The 15,950-nt window shown below is 34.9% G+C and overlaps 3 protein-coding genes and 1 pseudogene across 5 annotated transcripts; 3 read left to right on the forward strand and 1 right to left on the reverse strand.

Moving 5' to 3' along the window:
- Positions 1-1,301: 1,301 nt before the first annotated feature.
- LOC120114171 (protein yippee-like At5g53940) lies at positions 1,302-3,493 on the forward strand. The gene is made up of 5 exons (XM_039135164.1): positions 1,302-1,506; positions 2,651-2,694; positions 2,912-3,020; positions 3,149-3,204; positions 3,295-3,493. The coding sequence occupies exons 1-5, from the start codon at positions 1,411-1,413 to the stop codon at positions 3,374-3,376; spliced, it is 387 nt and encodes a 128-aa protein (XP_038991095.1). The 5' UTR covers positions 1,302-1,410; the 3' UTR covers positions 3,377-3,493.
- A 508-nt stretch (positions 3,494-4,001) lies between these two features.
- LOC120114164 (transcriptional regulator ATRX homolog) lies at positions 4,002-6,401 on the forward strand. The gene is made up of 2 exons (XM_039135157.1): positions 4,002-4,170; positions 4,501-6,401. Exons 1-2 carry the CDS (start codon positions 4,120-4,122, stop codon positions 5,278-5,280), a joined length of 831 nt encoding a protein of 276 aa, XP_038991088.1. The 5' UTR covers positions 4,002-4,119; the 3' UTR covers positions 5,281-6,401.
- Positions 6,402-6,605: 204 nt separating this feature from the next.
- LOC120114172 lies at positions 6,606-8,438 on the reverse strand. 3 transcript variants are annotated; one of them, XM_039135165.1, is made up of 7 exons: positions 8,339-8,438; positions 8,059-8,226; positions 7,704-7,828; positions 7,457-7,586; positions 7,130-7,254; positions 6,855-7,037; positions 6,606-6,781 (listed from the first exon to the last, which is right to left on the reverse strand). In XM_039135165.1, exons 4-7 carry the CDS (start codon positions 7,481-7,483, stop codon positions 6,742-6,744), a joined length of 375 nt encoding a protein of 124 aa, XP_038991096.1. In that variant the 5' UTR covers positions 7,484-7,586; positions 7,704-7,828; positions 8,059-8,226; positions 8,339-8,438; the 3' UTR covers positions 6,606-6,741. The 3 variants fall into 3 exon arrangements, with proteins under 3 accessions (XP_038991096.1, XP_038991097.1, XP_038991098.1); XM_039135166.1 differs by having other exon boundaries at positions 8,059-8,261; positions 8,339-8,430; XM_039135167.1 differs by having other exon boundaries at positions 8,059-8,245; positions 8,339-8,416.
- A 4,701-nt stretch (positions 8,439-13,139) lies between these two features.
- LOC120114087 lies at positions 13,140-15,171 on the forward strand (annotated as a pseudogene).
- The last annotated feature ends 779 nt before the right edge of the window (positions 15,172-15,950 follow it).

Genomic DNA, 15,950 nt, shown 5'->3' on the forward strand with positions numbered 1-15,950 from the left:
TCATACTCTTATTTATCATTTTATCCATATCAACTATCAGCAAAATTTTACCAAACAGTTCTATATAAACAGTTAATCAAATCAGATAATCAAATCAGCCAGATCAAACCAACTAGTAAAATCAATTGCCAGCTATTAGTTGTTTACCAAAAATATTAAAGTTATTTTTTTAATTTTTTTTGACAAATATATATTTTAGCATCTAAGCTTAGCTTTTAAATATATTCGTGACCTCTAAATTATTATAATTTAGTCTTTAATTATTGTGCGAAGAACTTGATAGTCGATATGTGCATTTGATGAATAGTGTATGAATTTGTTTATATAATATTAGTTTATTAAATTAAATAATCGAATATGATAAAATTATTATGTTTATTTAATAAATGAAAAAACTCAAATAAATGTGTATTTGATTCATTTATGCTTACGAACAAACTCGTTTATTGACTCGTTCATAAACTCATTTATTGGCTTATTTATAAATTCATTTATCGGTTTTCTTTTTCCTTATATTTCTTATATTTTAAATATTATTGAAAGTATGGACTAAATGTAACACAAGGTTTGGAAATCGAATAGTGAAGTTTGAGAAACTCAGAGGCTAGTAGCGTAGTTTCACCGTTTTTTTTCGGCTTGCAAATAAAATTGTCAAAAGAGAGTGTTGGTTTATGAATACTAAGTGAACATTAAATGAACATGTTCGTTAATACTAAATGAACGAACATAAATACTTTAAAAATAAATAAATGAGTTCGAATATAATACTAAAAATTTAAGCAAATACGAATCAGGCATTAACATCTTAAAAAATAAACTAATGAACACAAACGCAACTTTGTTTATTCCAGCTCGATTCATTTACACCCCTAACTAATATTTGTATAAATTATTATTTTTTGAATAGTTTAAGTTAATTACAATATAGTATATGCTCAAAATATTTCTTAACCATTAACAATTCATGCAGACCCTACATACATAATTGCTTAAATCGAAGACTTAGAGAAAAAAACGATATTTCATTTTACTATTGAAATCATTTAATCACGTCATTATTTTAACAAAAAAATTAAATGTAATAATTATTTAGATTAGTTATAGATGCTATAAAAAGAAAAATTACACTATACGAGTCTTGGTCATGGATCCATAATTGAACTTCACGACTGTAGCCCAATTAAACTAAACCAAAGTTTGAAACTTTATTAATGGGCTTTACCCCATAGCTCCCACAATCACCATCTTCTTCATCTTATCATCTCCCTATCATAATTAATCCCCACCTCGTCAACCTCGATTTTATTTTATTTTCCCAATCTTAGAAGCTAAAAGCAGAGGTTTTGCCATGGCAGTGTAAAGAACAGAAAGTAATATATATATATATATATATATATATATAAAGGGAAAATGGGAAGGATATTTGCTGTTGAGCTTGAAGGAAGGTCTTATAGATGCAAGTTTTGTAGAACTCACTTAGCTCACCCTGATGAGCTTGTTTCCAGGGTACCCACCTTTTATTTTCTTCCCTTGATCTCCTTGTCTTTCTGGGTTTTTCATTTCTCACCCATTTGTTGTGTACTTGTCATCTAATCATTCTTCTTTTGATTGTAAAAGTTGGTTCTTCTAGCTATTATTGATGGAAGAAGGCTTAAAGTTTATAACTTTTGATGTGTGGGTCCTGTTGTGTTTATCAACATACCACTAGGAACATGATGAATAACGGTACTACTGGTTTTATGGTGTACATTTGTTGATCAGATGTAGTTGGCATTTAAGGGGAGATTGAATAGGAGAACCTCAAAGTTTATGATTTTGGAGAATTTTGCGATTCTTTGGAGGGCTGAATTTGAATAAAATTTGGAGCTTTTGAGAATCGATTGAATAAAAAGAGTTACACCAAAAATACCTTACCTAAAGGCTTCACCTTCTTTTAAGACGGGGAATTTTCATGAATTGATGTAATCACTTATACCTTACCTAAGGGTCTTGTTGTATTCTCAAGATTACCATATCTAATGATTTATTTGGTTTCCCCGTTAGCTGCGGTTTGATGTATCGGCTATGCTCGTGTCTTCTTTGTATGGATTTAATTAGATTCTTTAATGCATCTGCTGCAAAATGTGAACTGAAGTTTTTTGATCTGCCTCCTGTTGAGGCTTTGCTTTCTCAGGATATTGTTTATGATTTGTAAGCATTGCTTTATGCTGTATGGAATGTTAAAGACCTTCTGTGTCGAAAGTCGAAACTCTTTGTTTGATCTGCCTCCCAAACCCGTTTGTGATATACCTTAGAGCTCAATCAGTACATACATACGTAGTTACATATACACACATTATATATAATAGTGTAAGAAACGACCTTTCGGAATAGGATAATCCAAAAATTACAAAGATTGTTCCCCTAAACTGATGTATTCAATCCACAAGTGTCGGTTTCATTGTTTCTCTCATGTTCATATTTCTGTTGTCTTTTGAGCTCTGTGTGTGCGGGGGTGGAGATTGTTGATGTATAGTTGAATGTGCACTTAGGTTCCTCTCAATGCATGCCTCGGTTCTGAAAATTCTGATATTAAACAACATACACAGTTGAACCCCATGCTAGATTGCTAAGTGCTAACGACTTGTTTCGGTTTTCTCTATTTCCTCAGTCTTTCCATTGTCGCCGGGGGAATGCTTACCTTTTCAATAATGTGTAAGATCTCGTAGTTCTTTCAATGATTGGTTGACTAATTTCTTTTGCCATTTGATTCTGTCATTCTGATCTTATACTTGTTATTCAACCACCTAAAGCTGCTTTAAAATTTCATATTACACCACAATGATCTTTACAAAAGCCGTGAACCTTCGAAAATCTCGTAAGTGATGATTGAAGCTTCGAGTTGCTTATTGTTTAGTATTTCATGTTCCAGGGTGAACATAACAGTTGGAGCCTTAGAAGAGAGGCAGATGCTATCCGGAATGCATACTGTGGCAGATGTATTTTGCTGCTGTTGTGGGCAAATTGTTGGCTGGAAATATGTAATTTCCCGAATGATTCGATATCGATTTCAAATCTAGTGCCCGAGACACTAATCATAACCGAGTCTCACTAACTTTCCCGAACTTTGCTTTTGCTTTCGCATGATTGTTCGATCTTTGCCGGGCAGGAGACGGCACGCGAGAAGGATCAAAAGTACAAAGAAGGAAAAGTTGTCCTTGAGAGGTAAAACGTTTTTTTCCCATTGCTTTCATCATTTACACTTGTCAATGAAACATCGTGTAGGTTAATCGTTTCCTTTTTTGCATGGTACAGGGGAAGGGTCGTCGACGGAATCGACATCTCACCGGAAGTATTCATCGACACCCGTCCTAGTACGAGCGACGGCGAAAACTAGGATGTAAACCACACTGTTTCTGAAGTAGATGTACAAATATAGCAGGTGGAATGCTCATGTGATAATTGACATTTAGTACCAAAGTAGTCAATGCCATGCTGCTAGTTTTGGTGTACCGTTTTGAGTTGTTATTTTTTTTAAACATTTCATCTATATATTTCACACAATATGAACACAATCCGAAAAATATATATCTTTCATCCGCTCGTTTTTTTGAGATAAAATTCGAACTGGATCTAAAATAATATATTTATTATAAAATATTATTTTTATTTAATAAAAATATGAATTCAACTGAAAAAAAAATAATATATAGAATAATATTATTGTAATTACTATCAAATAAGGTAAAATTAAAATTTCTCAGGTTGGATATGGTCGATTATTTTTATTTTAAACCTAATCTGATCGGACCCAAACATAACCTCTAAACAATCCGATCCAATCCAAACCTAACATTATTTAAAAAAAATCCAATCAGATCTAACCGTGTCGAGTCGGAACCGTCGAGTTCGGGTTCGGCCGCTTATCCCTACAAAGAAGTTGAGGCAAAATCTGCCGAAAATACGATTTTTTTTAAAAACTGTTCTTTTTCATCTTCTCGTTCTTCGATCTTTTCTTTTATTTTCCGTTTAATATTTCATGAACAATCCTTTTTCTCTTTAATTTCTCTTCTACTTTTGCTTTGGGGTTTGTTTTCTCCGTGCAAATGAACGGTAGAGGCAAAGCAAAAAGAACCAAAGATGGGAAAGTCTTCTTCTTTGAAGAAAAAACGTTCCAAAGATTCATCTCTGGTAACTTCTTTTCTTTCCCATTTTTAAATTTGATTTTTTTGGGTAAAACTTTTGGTCAATCATTGCCTGCAATCTGTAGTCTAGTGGTTTAAAGATTTACCCTTTGTTTGGATGTCTAGGAATCGTAGGAAGATGAAAGTGATCTTTACGCTCTCTTTGTTTGGTATTTTGTTCTTCATTTGGCTTAGTTTGTACTTATTTTGGTGATTTAATTAGGTATAGGTGAACCCTTTTTAGTAACTAAAAGTATCATTTCATGTTTGAATGAAAGTTTGGTGAATTTAATCTCTCCCTATGTATGTATGTATGTATGTGCATTATTCGTTTTAGTCACCAACGATGAAGCGAAGGTTAAGCAAGGAAAGCAAGTCCAAGAAGCTCGGTCGTCCACAAGATGATTCTGTTTCTTATTCAAGTGATAATGAGCCTGTTTCATCCTATAGTTCCGAGGATGATTGTAGAAGTCAAAGGTCCCGGTCCTGTTACAGGAAGAGCAGAAAGAAGAGGTCCAGTAGGGAAACTTGTGAGGATTCTCCTTATGTGAAGAAACGTAGGGGATCGGGGAGAGGTGGTAGGAAGAGAACCAGAAAGAGGAAGAAGTCTACGCGAGGTGGGAGTGTGAATTCTTCGAGTAGTCAGGTTGACAGTGACAAGATTGAATATGAGAAGAGAAGGGGCAGATCAGAAAAGAAGGAGAAATATGGAAGATCGGAGACTGTTAAAAGAGGAAACAAGAGGAGTAAGGGCCAATCAAGGAGTTCTTCTTGCAGTAGATATAGTGAAGGATCTGATTATTTGATCGAGGAGAGAGTAATGGAGGATGGCAATTCGAGAAGGCTGAAATCATTTATTACTGTTGTTGAACAAGTAAACGGAAGCTTCAGAGAACTGTTTGCCAATGAGCCTAAAGAAGATGTATATGATCATGATGATTATCCATCCTGCAGAAGCAATGACAGTAACGATGGCTGTGGTGAGGAGTTATGGCAACATACCCATACTGTGTCCGAGATGATAAAGCCCCCAGATGATGAGCAAGTAGAAGTCTCTAACGTCAGAACTAGCAATGCTGAAGAAATTAATGTTTGTAGTGCTACTGATAGACGGTGATGATATTGAATCGATTTTTAGACAGCATGCACTGGAAAACTTAAAAAAGTTTTGTGGTGGGATCCAGAAAAACATTAATCCTCCAACAACTCCAATTGATAAGTGTCGATGTTGTTCAATCGCTATCCTATGTAAAGATGGACTTGTTTCAGATTAAAGCCCCTATAGAAGATGATGGCAGAGTGGTGGTAGCAAGCCAAGCGAGCCGACAGATTAGACAGCCTCAGGTTAGAAGGGACTCATCCACTCTCCCTGAGGACGAAAGGAACACCACAAATACGAGTGATGATGGAAACTATTCCAAGACTCTGGAGTGTGATGTTGCTTCCCTACCTGCTCGGTTGGTTCCCGCTGGAATTCCTAGAAAAGTGGTTAATACAGTTATTGATTCTGTTTCTAATAAACCGAAGCTGGTTATCTCACGAACCGGACTTGAAGCTCCTAATGCTCGCAATACTCAGAAACAAGAAGCTGTTACTCAAGAACCTTCTCAGGCCAGGTTGGTAACCAAGACTAGTGCAGACGAGGGTGGTTTAGAAACAGAATCAACGACTGTATTGCGAGCATTAGGTGTTTCAAGTTCGGTTTGTGATTTAACAACTGCCCAAACTGTGAGTCCCGATGAGTGTGGTAACCCAGTCGGTAATAAAGATAACAATACCTGCGGTTCTACTTGCATTAAGACATCCCCTTCTGGAAACGTTAGCTCGGATAAACAAGAAGATGTGACAAAGGATGGTTCACAGTTTCAGCAAAAGACGATGTCCGTAATGATGGTGGGGAAATGGTGCAAAAGACGATGTCCGTATTTGTGGTGTTCCTTTTGTCTTATTTTGTGCAGGTGAGTTACCACGTTTATATTCCTAAGAGAGCCCCTGCTTTGGCTAGTAGATATCTCAAGCGCTGAGCCCTTTTGTTAATGTGATGGATTTTGATTAAAAGGATGCAGCTTTTAGCAGCAGCAGCAGTAGAGAACTAATTGATCGCAGTGCATTTTGGTAGCATTCTTTTAGATCACTTGCTTAAATTATTAGATCTGCCTTTTATATATTTTTTTTCCTTGGCATGCACGGATTTGATCATTTTAGATATAATACAAGAAAGCAAATGTTATTGGAGTATTCAAACAAGAATCGAGTAGAAAAAATTCGAGTTAATCGAGTTTACAAGTGCAAGGCAAGGTGCTTTAAAAAACTGTAAAGTGTAAGCAGACTGCAACATTGTACAAAGAGATTATTGTTTTAATGAATGATTAATGTTTGTGAGATTACATCTCCTAATGTGATGATAGCAAAGTTTAAATTATACATCAATGTCATCCCTGCAACACAAAATTTTGATCATAATGGATGAAAATTACACAATTTCTTGGAATGTTATGTACATCAAAATCATAAGAAAATGCAGAACCGTAAAACACACCACAAAAACAAGAGAGAAAATCCATCTGTTTTTTCCTCTTCAGTTCGAGTTAAGATCAAGCGATGTTTGGCCTTGCCACCTGTGTTACATATGAGGATTTCAGAACGATTCGGGTTAAGATCATGTGTTAATGGAGCAGTAGCTCAACAAACCTGGAAAGCAGAAATCTCGCAAGAGGGCTCAAGTTGGAAGTTGAATTAAGTTCTTTATGCTGCTGTTTTCCTCTACTGTCGACTTCGGAGTTCGGATTTTGCGCATCTTCAGGGGTCAGCTTGCCCTTTTTGAACAAGCGAGCCGCTAGCTCCTGCATATCTCTCATTGAAGATTCCTTCGAGCTGCAAAATTTTAGCTGAGTTCATAATTTCAAAGAAACCAAGATGGCTTACTTTCAAAAGGGATAATAATGTGAGATACAAAAGATGTTAACCTTGCCAATCGCTCGAGCAACCTGCGAACGAGAGCTTCACAAGATCCGGGCTTTGCACCCTCCATGTTTATGAAAGAATTAGCAACTCCACGTACAACTGACCCTTCTGAATCATCAGCAAGGACCTATATTTTTATGCATTGACAAACTCTTAAGATATTAAGATGTTAACAAAACGGATGCAGACTAAAAAATATCGGAAGCCAATATGGTAAAAGAGGAAATGCAAGTAAACATCACAGTAAATAACTTCAACCTACTTAAACATGAATATTTCATCAAGCTAACTGGCAGGGAAACCTAAAGTAAATGTCGAGTAGTGCGCACCTCTTTTAGGGATGGGATAAGCAACATGGATAGTGGGACAGATGATGATATTATCTTGGCATTTTCTTCATCATCACTAGCTTGACGTATCCTTGGAAATAATCTTTGTACATCCAAATAGTCAAGGGAACTTCTGGAGAAAAATAATAATACTCGGTGATAGTAACACAGCCAAAATATATAACCAAATCTATATAAAAATTTTCAGCATCAGAGACATGGAAAGTTATCTCTTTATCAGGCTTACCTGGAAGAATCAGAACTATTGTTAATTGGATGACTTCTATTTTCCTGCCCGGTATTTATCTTGCCCAGTCCAGACCTATCCCTCGCATTTCCTTTCCTCAACCCTGTCTGAATTGCAGCTTTTGCCTGAATTGACATATTAAAAGATGAGCTTTTCAACAGAAACCACGGCCATGTCAAACTTATATTTCTATGGGACGAATTTGGGTATATGAATATGATAGAACATATCAATATAGTGAATGAAACATACATTCTATAGACCATTTGATTGAAATTCACATCCAAACAAGAAATAGCTAAAAAGGGTTACAGCATAACAAAACGGGTCAAGAAAGATAAATGAAAAATACCACCTCTGCAAGATTTGATGCGCTATCTTCAACTGATGCACTTTAAGTTCTCTCTTGACTTCCTAGCCTGGATCTTGGAGTTCGAGGAGAATCGGATTCATCATGTTGGCCACACAAAACAACAGTTCCAAAGGTAGAAGCATCTTCATTAGAAGCATATGCGCTGCTAGACTACACAGCACATTGAAATCTAATACAATCAATGGCTGGGACACAAGGGAACAGAGACTTTATTTACTTAAAAAATTGTGGGTAAATCGCAAAGGAAGTGAAGGAAGCTTACAAGAGCACTTGGGTTGCGAAACAATGCAGGTGATTGAGATCCTCTAGGAGACCTTACTACAACAGTTCTTGACCCACTGAAAGACATTTCATCCTGAAAGCAAAGCAAATAATAAAACAATGTGACAAGAGCAGAGCATAAAAGGAACATATTGATAAGTGTACGAGACGAGACATAAAAACATGGACTATACGAAACTGGCTGGCTCTAGCTTAATAGAGATGATTGGTAAATCCAGCTGAGTAAATTTAATTTCTATCCCCAATTATCATCACACAGGGAAAAAAGGTTTGTCACTGTACCTGTATGAAGAATTTTCAGAGTTATGAAATAGATCGAAAAAACATTCTCTTAGTGTACCTCCTTTGTGTAGTGAATGTCACATGTAAATCTAGTTTTGGTTATACTACACCCAGTGGTCAATAAGGTTTGAGTAAATTTTCGTATTCCCCACTAAAATTTCAAAAATAATAAATCAGTCATTAACTATATCAATTTGTAATAAAATAAAAATTGATGACATGACAACGTTAACAAAAAGATTAATATTTACTTCAAAAAATTCTAATTTTTATTTTTTTTTCCAAACACTCCATTATCTTCATTATATTTGAACCACATTCCTTACAAAATAAAAATCACACTTGAACAATTAGGAGCATTTTCCTTAATATTTGTTTCAACCAAACTTCAACAAAACTTAAAAGTCTAAAACTATCTTCAGTTGCAATATCGATCTTCAAAACTCAATATTTTTATTCCTATCTTACAACGTTGCGTTAGAGTAAAGTACTTACTGGTGTGCTCTATTCACTCTTTAGCATTGGATTTTTGGTTCGTAGAGTACTAGTTGTTTGAAATATATAATGAAACATAAAGAAATAACTCAATGGTTCACTCTTTTTTACAACAAAAAAGAAGGCAATTTATTGTCTAAATATAAATGTTTTGTTTAAGTGTGGTCGAAGCAAGTACCAAGGCAATTACTCCAAATTGTTTAAGAGATTTTTTCATTTTGTAAGTAATGTGATTCGAATATAATAGAGGTGTTGGGGTGTTTGAAAAATGAAAATTAGAAAACTTTTAGGTTAAATTAGATATAAATTCTTTGTTCAATAACCTATTTAATATTTTAGCAGTAGTTTAGGGATAAAATAAAATATTAACCTCTTTGTTAACATTATCACATCATTAATTTAAGGGATGATGATAGAGTGATATTTTGTTTCAAATTGATAACGTTAATAATCATTTTGTTATAAATCGTTAATTTTAGTGACCCATTTGTTCCTTTTTAAATTTCAGTGGATAAAATAAAAACTTACTCAAACAATAATGACTTATGTAGTTTACCCTTCAGTTTTTTGCCTGATGAATCAAAACGATTTTTTCTTTTCTTTTTTCTTTTACATAAAACGTCCTCGTTTTAATGAAACGAGGCCGTATCTTTTTGTCAGCTCTTATTTGTTCTTGTCTCTTTTTTTACACTAAAATGGGCCTAGTCAGACGGCCCATTTAGATCAATGACGTGGCTTCACGATATCCAATGGCTTAATTTCTAGGGAAAATATATATTTTGGTACATGAATGTCTTTAAAGTGAAATTTGGTACCTAAACTTTTTTTATTTTTGAAAGAGAGGTGACGGAATTGTAACAAAATTTTAATTGAATGATTCAATTATAAATTTTTTGAATTTATATTACTTGTTTATAGTTTAACTAATAATTAAGTGACCTAAAATATATTTTACCCTTAATTATTGGTTATCATCTATCTCTGTTGCCCTAAATCATAGCATAATAAATATACGAAATCAATTGAGTGGTTGTGTTAATAAGTTGGCATTAAAATTTTCCACATACAAAGTTGTAAACGTTTCTCTATCTCAATGTTTAAAATATGGGGACGGGCATGGATCAGATCGCGTCAGATTTTTTAGTTCATTCGACTCAACTTGACCCGAAAATTATAAATCATTCATACGATTCGAACTCGGCCTGAAAAATATACATTTTCTACCCATCTCAAATCCAACCCAATATTTTTGATATAAAACTTCATCCGATCTAACCCGAAATAATATATTTATTAAAAAAATATTATTTTTATTCACTAAAAATAGTGATTTAATCGAAAGAAAATAATATATAGAGGGATATTATTGCAATTTTCCCTAAACATATAAGGTAAAATCATAATTTTTTCGGGTCGAGTAGTGTCAGATATTTTTCATCTTAAAGCCGAACCCAATCCGACCTGAACATAACCTAAAAAATTCAACCCAACTTGAATTTTTTTTAAATCCAACCCGATCAAATCGAATCGATCAGAATTTATCCAATTTGGGTCCCTGCCCATCTCTATTACAATATGCTATTAACAAAACCCCAACAATTCATGGTAGTTGGTATTTAATTGAGTTTAATTGTCTCAATGAAGTATTGGGTCATTACATATTACATAACATAACTATGTATGGTGCTGTTAGATTCAAACATTTAAAAAAATATATTATTATATTTATACGATACGAATATAATAATTAAATTTGTACATGCTGCATGAACAGTTTGAATATGAAATGTAAAAAATAGATGTCCACATTAATGACTAGATTAATAAAATATCGAGACAATATTAATAGTTTAAAATCTTAATTTGAATATTTTAAGGCTTAAGGGTTACTTTTATCCTTGTAGTAGACTTATCTCATTATTTTCGTCCCTATGTTATTTTCGTATCAATTTAGTCATCAAAGTTATTTAATCACATTGATATTTAAAATAGTTATTATTGTTTAGGGTTTGAGTTAGGGTCTATGATTTAAAGTTAAGGTTTAAGATTTTAAGTCATATATTTAGGGTTTAAGATGATACGATTAAACAACTTCGGGGTTAGATTGATATGAAAAATATCATAGGACGAAAACGATAAATTAGGTATGCTATATGGATAAAAGTAGCACTTAAGTCATATTTTAAAATTAAAAAAACTAATTTAAAACTTAAATCACTATTTAAATGCGTTTAATGCAATTAACTATGTAGATATATAATGCTTCAAATATAATATTGACATGAAGAAACAAACACAACGTGTCTAGGTGGGATTGAATTGAAAGAAGTACCATTGATATTGTATGATGCTTTTTGTTAATACAAAGGGTAAACTATATGTTTAGTATCTAAACTATCACTTTTATTCTGTTTTAGTACCTAAACTTTCAATTTTTCAAAGCCATACCTAAAATTTACTTTTTGTTCCATTTTAGTATCCCACCATTAAAAATTTAGGTACTAAAATGAAACAAAAAGTAAACATGGGGTACTAAAATGAAATAAAAAGTAAACGTTAGGTATGATTTTGAAAAAAATTGAAAGTTTAGGTACCAAAAAAGAACAAAAATGATACTTTAGGTACTAAACATGTAATTTACCCTAATATAAACTAGGGCAAAACATTTTTTATGGTCCATAATGATTTTCCGGCCTAAGCCCACTTTATTGACCACATAGTAAATATGTGTTTTTTAATACATTTAGTATACGGGAAGATCCTTTTATGCACGAAATCACGTGATAATACGTTCTTTTACAAAAATAAATTAATGATTAATCAATCAGTCTGGAATGATAAGACGTTAGTAAAATAAAATATAAATAAATAAAAATTTAAAAATTATATTCATAATAAACTTTCATAATATTTGATTTAAATTAAACTATTAATGATTAAATACCAATAACTCTTTAAGAGTATATATCTTGAAAATATAATATAATATAATATAAAATATCAATCTTCTAATTATATGAATCTATATAAATTCTTAATGGAACTCGTTAGGGCTTTCGTCAAAGTTTTACAAATACTTGTTGGTTATACCAAATCCATTGGCTGTGTTCAGCTTGGGAGGCGGAGCTATGGGGTTTGTTCGAAGGCACGCAGTTGGCTTGGGACCTGGGTTTATGGCGGATCATGGTGGAAACTGATATTGTAAAGAAGCCATCTCAGTTCTGCAGTCCGGTTCAGGGATGGGAGTGGGGTCTTCCATGGTTCATCATATCAACGAACTCGAGCTTCATAAATCCTGACACTTTCGTTGTGTCCAGCCAACCTACCCCGACAGCTCCTTTTCGCCTCATCAAACTTTGATAGCTCCGTGGAACCTGTGATTATGTGAAAATATACCATGACAACAGAAATGTTCATAATTGGTTAACTTGTAGGTGAAGTAATTAGCATTTCAAGTGTCAAGAGAATCATAGAAACAATCAAAATATCAAATGATAAACAAAGTCCAAAATATGCTGCATTGCTGATAGAAACGTTGATTGATTCCTGAAACAACCACAACCGGCGCCTTAGCATCCGCCGCAGCTGCAACCGGACCCTCTCCTTTCTGAAGCTTTCTTCTTCTAATCATCAGGGAAACCATGGTAACCTACAGTACCCTCTTCTTCTTTTTCCCTTCTTCGTCATCCTCCATTTAAAAACTCATCTGGTCCAAAATTTGGATGATCATGTTGGTGACAGACTCTTGAGAGACATATCAAGAAAAGGGTCATTCAAATGAATACTGGTAAGGCAACCAATTGTGTGTGGCTGTTTGTGTTGGAAAAAGCTTTTTAGAGTATCAGAGTGCATGATAAAATAAGAATGGGACCAAATGGACCTACCAATCTATACCATATAGATATTCAATTTCCTATTATATAGGATCATTGGAGACATTCACATTTCTTTTGTGAATAAGACAATTCCATTGTCTCTTGAACTATCATTCCCCGACCCAAAAAATGGCTGAAACAAAGAGTTTGGATGTGGTGGGCTGTAGGGCAATGGGTTCAGGCATAGTTCAGCTCGGTGCCGTGCATGGTCTCCATGCTTGGCTCCTTGATACCGACCCTGCTGCTCTTTTCCGCGCCACCAAATCCATCTCTTCTTCCCTTCAACGTTTCGTTTCCAAAGGCTAAATCTCCCAGGTAAAAAAAGCTTGCTTCTTTGTTTCATCTTTCTTGTATGGGGTTTTTCAAGTTATATACATATGTGTGTGTGCATATGTTGATGATCAAAACTTTTATGCGATTGAAAACCTAGATTGGGTTTGAGTTAAAACAGGTTCAAAAGTTAGCAAAATAGATAACAAGGGTTGATCTTGGTTAGAGCTTGTGTTTGGGCTTTGGGTTGAAAATTTGAGAAATTTGTAGTGCTAGTAGTTGATGGAAGGCTTGAGTCGCTGGTATTCATTGAAGTTGTTTTGAACTGGATATGATCGCAAAGAGTTTGGCCATTTTAGCATCTAATACGAGTTCAATCTCCAGCAGACCACACCAGGTTTGATTTGGAGCCATGTTTTGGATATTTGGTACGATTTGACTATCACATGCAAATCACATCTCGTAGTTGAGATTGAAGCGGACATATGGTCATTGGAATGCATTTCATGAATCCTCCTCCGATAATGAGTTGGTTGAGATTGCCGAGGTGCAGACACATCTATGTTGATGATCACAACTTTTATGCGATTGAAAACCTAGATTGGGTTTGAGTTAAAACAGGTTCAAAAGTTAGCAAAATAGATAACAAGGGTTGATCTTGGTTAGAGCTTGTGTTTGGGCTTTGGGTTGAAAATTTGAGAAATTTGTAGTGCTAGTAGTTGATGGAAGGCTTGAGTCGCTGGTATTCATTGAAGTTGTTTTGAACTGGATATGATCGCAAAGAGTTTGGCCATTTTAGCATCTAATACGAGTTCAATCTCCAGCAGACCACACCAGGTTTGATTTGGAGCCATGTTTTGGATATTTTGGTACGATTGACTATCACATGCAAAATCACATCTCGTAGTTGAGATTGAAGCGGACATATGATGGTCATTGGAATGCATTTCATGAATCCTCCTCCGATAATGAAGTTGGTTGAGATTGCTCGAGGTGCAGACACATCAGATGAAACATTTCATGTGACGAAAGCATTGGCGGCGAGGTAACGTCTTATTAAAGAACGCTAGTGAAAAAGAAACAATAATAGCTTCTTTCAACTATGGCATTATTGCCTTTTGCATGTGTTAGCTACCTAGCATTGTCTCCTCTGTTCCAAGTTGCAAATTCCAGTATTTAACTGCCATTTTAACTAGAGCAAGGATTTGCAGGTTTCGTAAGACGGTAATATGTTCTCAGGACTGTCCTGCCTTTATAGCGATTCGAATCCTCATGCCAATGATAAATGAAGCATTCTTCACACAATACTGGGGTGGCCACCAAGGAAGATATTGATACAGGAATGAAGTTAGGGACACACCATCCCATGAGTTCCTTGGAGCTAGCAGATTTCATAGGACTCGATAATTAAAGTTCTACATACTGGTCTAGGTGAGTAAAAAATGCCCCTTGTCCTCTTCTAGTGCAGTATGTCGGTGCCGGTCGTGTTGGGAGAAAATGCGGTATCGGGGTATACAACCACCGTAAACCATCTCCTCGGCTCTGGATTTATCTTATTCAAAGGTAATAATGCAAATTGCATATGCATGTGTCCCCTATATTGCTTGCCAGCTCAGAAACCTTTAGTATATGGCAAGTAACATTAAAGAAAAAGCCTCCCTTTTTCTTCACAGATGATGTCCAAGGTGACCCACAAGGAGGAACCCCAGAGCCTACCAGAGACTATGATTTTCATCCGTTGTTTCCCTAACCCTAAAGTTGGCATTATTAGGCATCATCTTTACTTTATTGAAAGTGATTGAATCGGAATCCAACAAGGGTTCATTATTGCACACCCCATAAAAAAGGACTTTCAAGACATATTTCCAAACCGAAAACAAAACGGCCATGAAGTTCTTGTTCCAGTGTCCTTGCTGTTCTTGTTTCTGCTTCATGAAGCCGAAGCAACGGAAACCGAAGGCGAAGGATGCTCCGAAGGCGAAGGATCCTCCGAAGGCGAAGGATCCTCCGAAGGTGGAGAAAGAGAAGGAGGTGAAGGCTGATAAAGCAGAGTGAATTATGTTTCTCTCCTTACATTCATCTTCATCTTCTTCTCTGCTGCTGCTACTCAAGTAAACTGTATGTAATAACTTTTCATAGATTTAAGTCCCGAGTTTGCATGAAAATGTTGCTTTCTCATTGTTATTGCGTTGTACTGATGATAGAAACTGGCATTTCGATTATGTTTTTATCTCTGTAGTCTGATTCGATCTTTCGTCCTGCACATGTTGCTCATCTTGTTGATCTATACCGTAAGGATGAACGATGATTATGTTTTGTTTTTTATTGTACCGGATGTCACTAAAAAGGCCAGATCTGCTTGTATGCCGACATTTTCGTTCCAGTTTGTTCGGAACGAACGACTTAAAATCGGACACTTGAAGCATGGATCGAATTCGATTAAATATCATTTTTAAGCTTCAAACTTAATTCGATTAAATATTATTTTTAAGATTCAAAATTAATTTGAAATGAATAAATTATTGGAGCATGAAGTGTGAAATTTGGTAGTTTCATTTCATGCTCCAAAGTAGGCTCAAGAATTGTAACCAAGAAGAAAAAGACACAAGCATGTGAAGGAAGGGACAAATAGACAATGCACTAATATGTCAGTCTGACCCACACAACCAA

This window comes from Hibiscus syriacus, unplaced genomic scaffold (assembly GCF_006381635.1).
Source record: "Hibiscus syriacus cultivar Baekdansim isolate YM2019G1 unplaced genomic scaffold, ASM638163v2 tig00110220_pilon, whole genome shotgun sequence".
Classification (NCBI taxonomy): Eukaryota; Viridiplantae; Streptophyta; class Magnoliopsida; order Malvales; family Malvaceae; genus Hibiscus; species Hibiscus syriacus.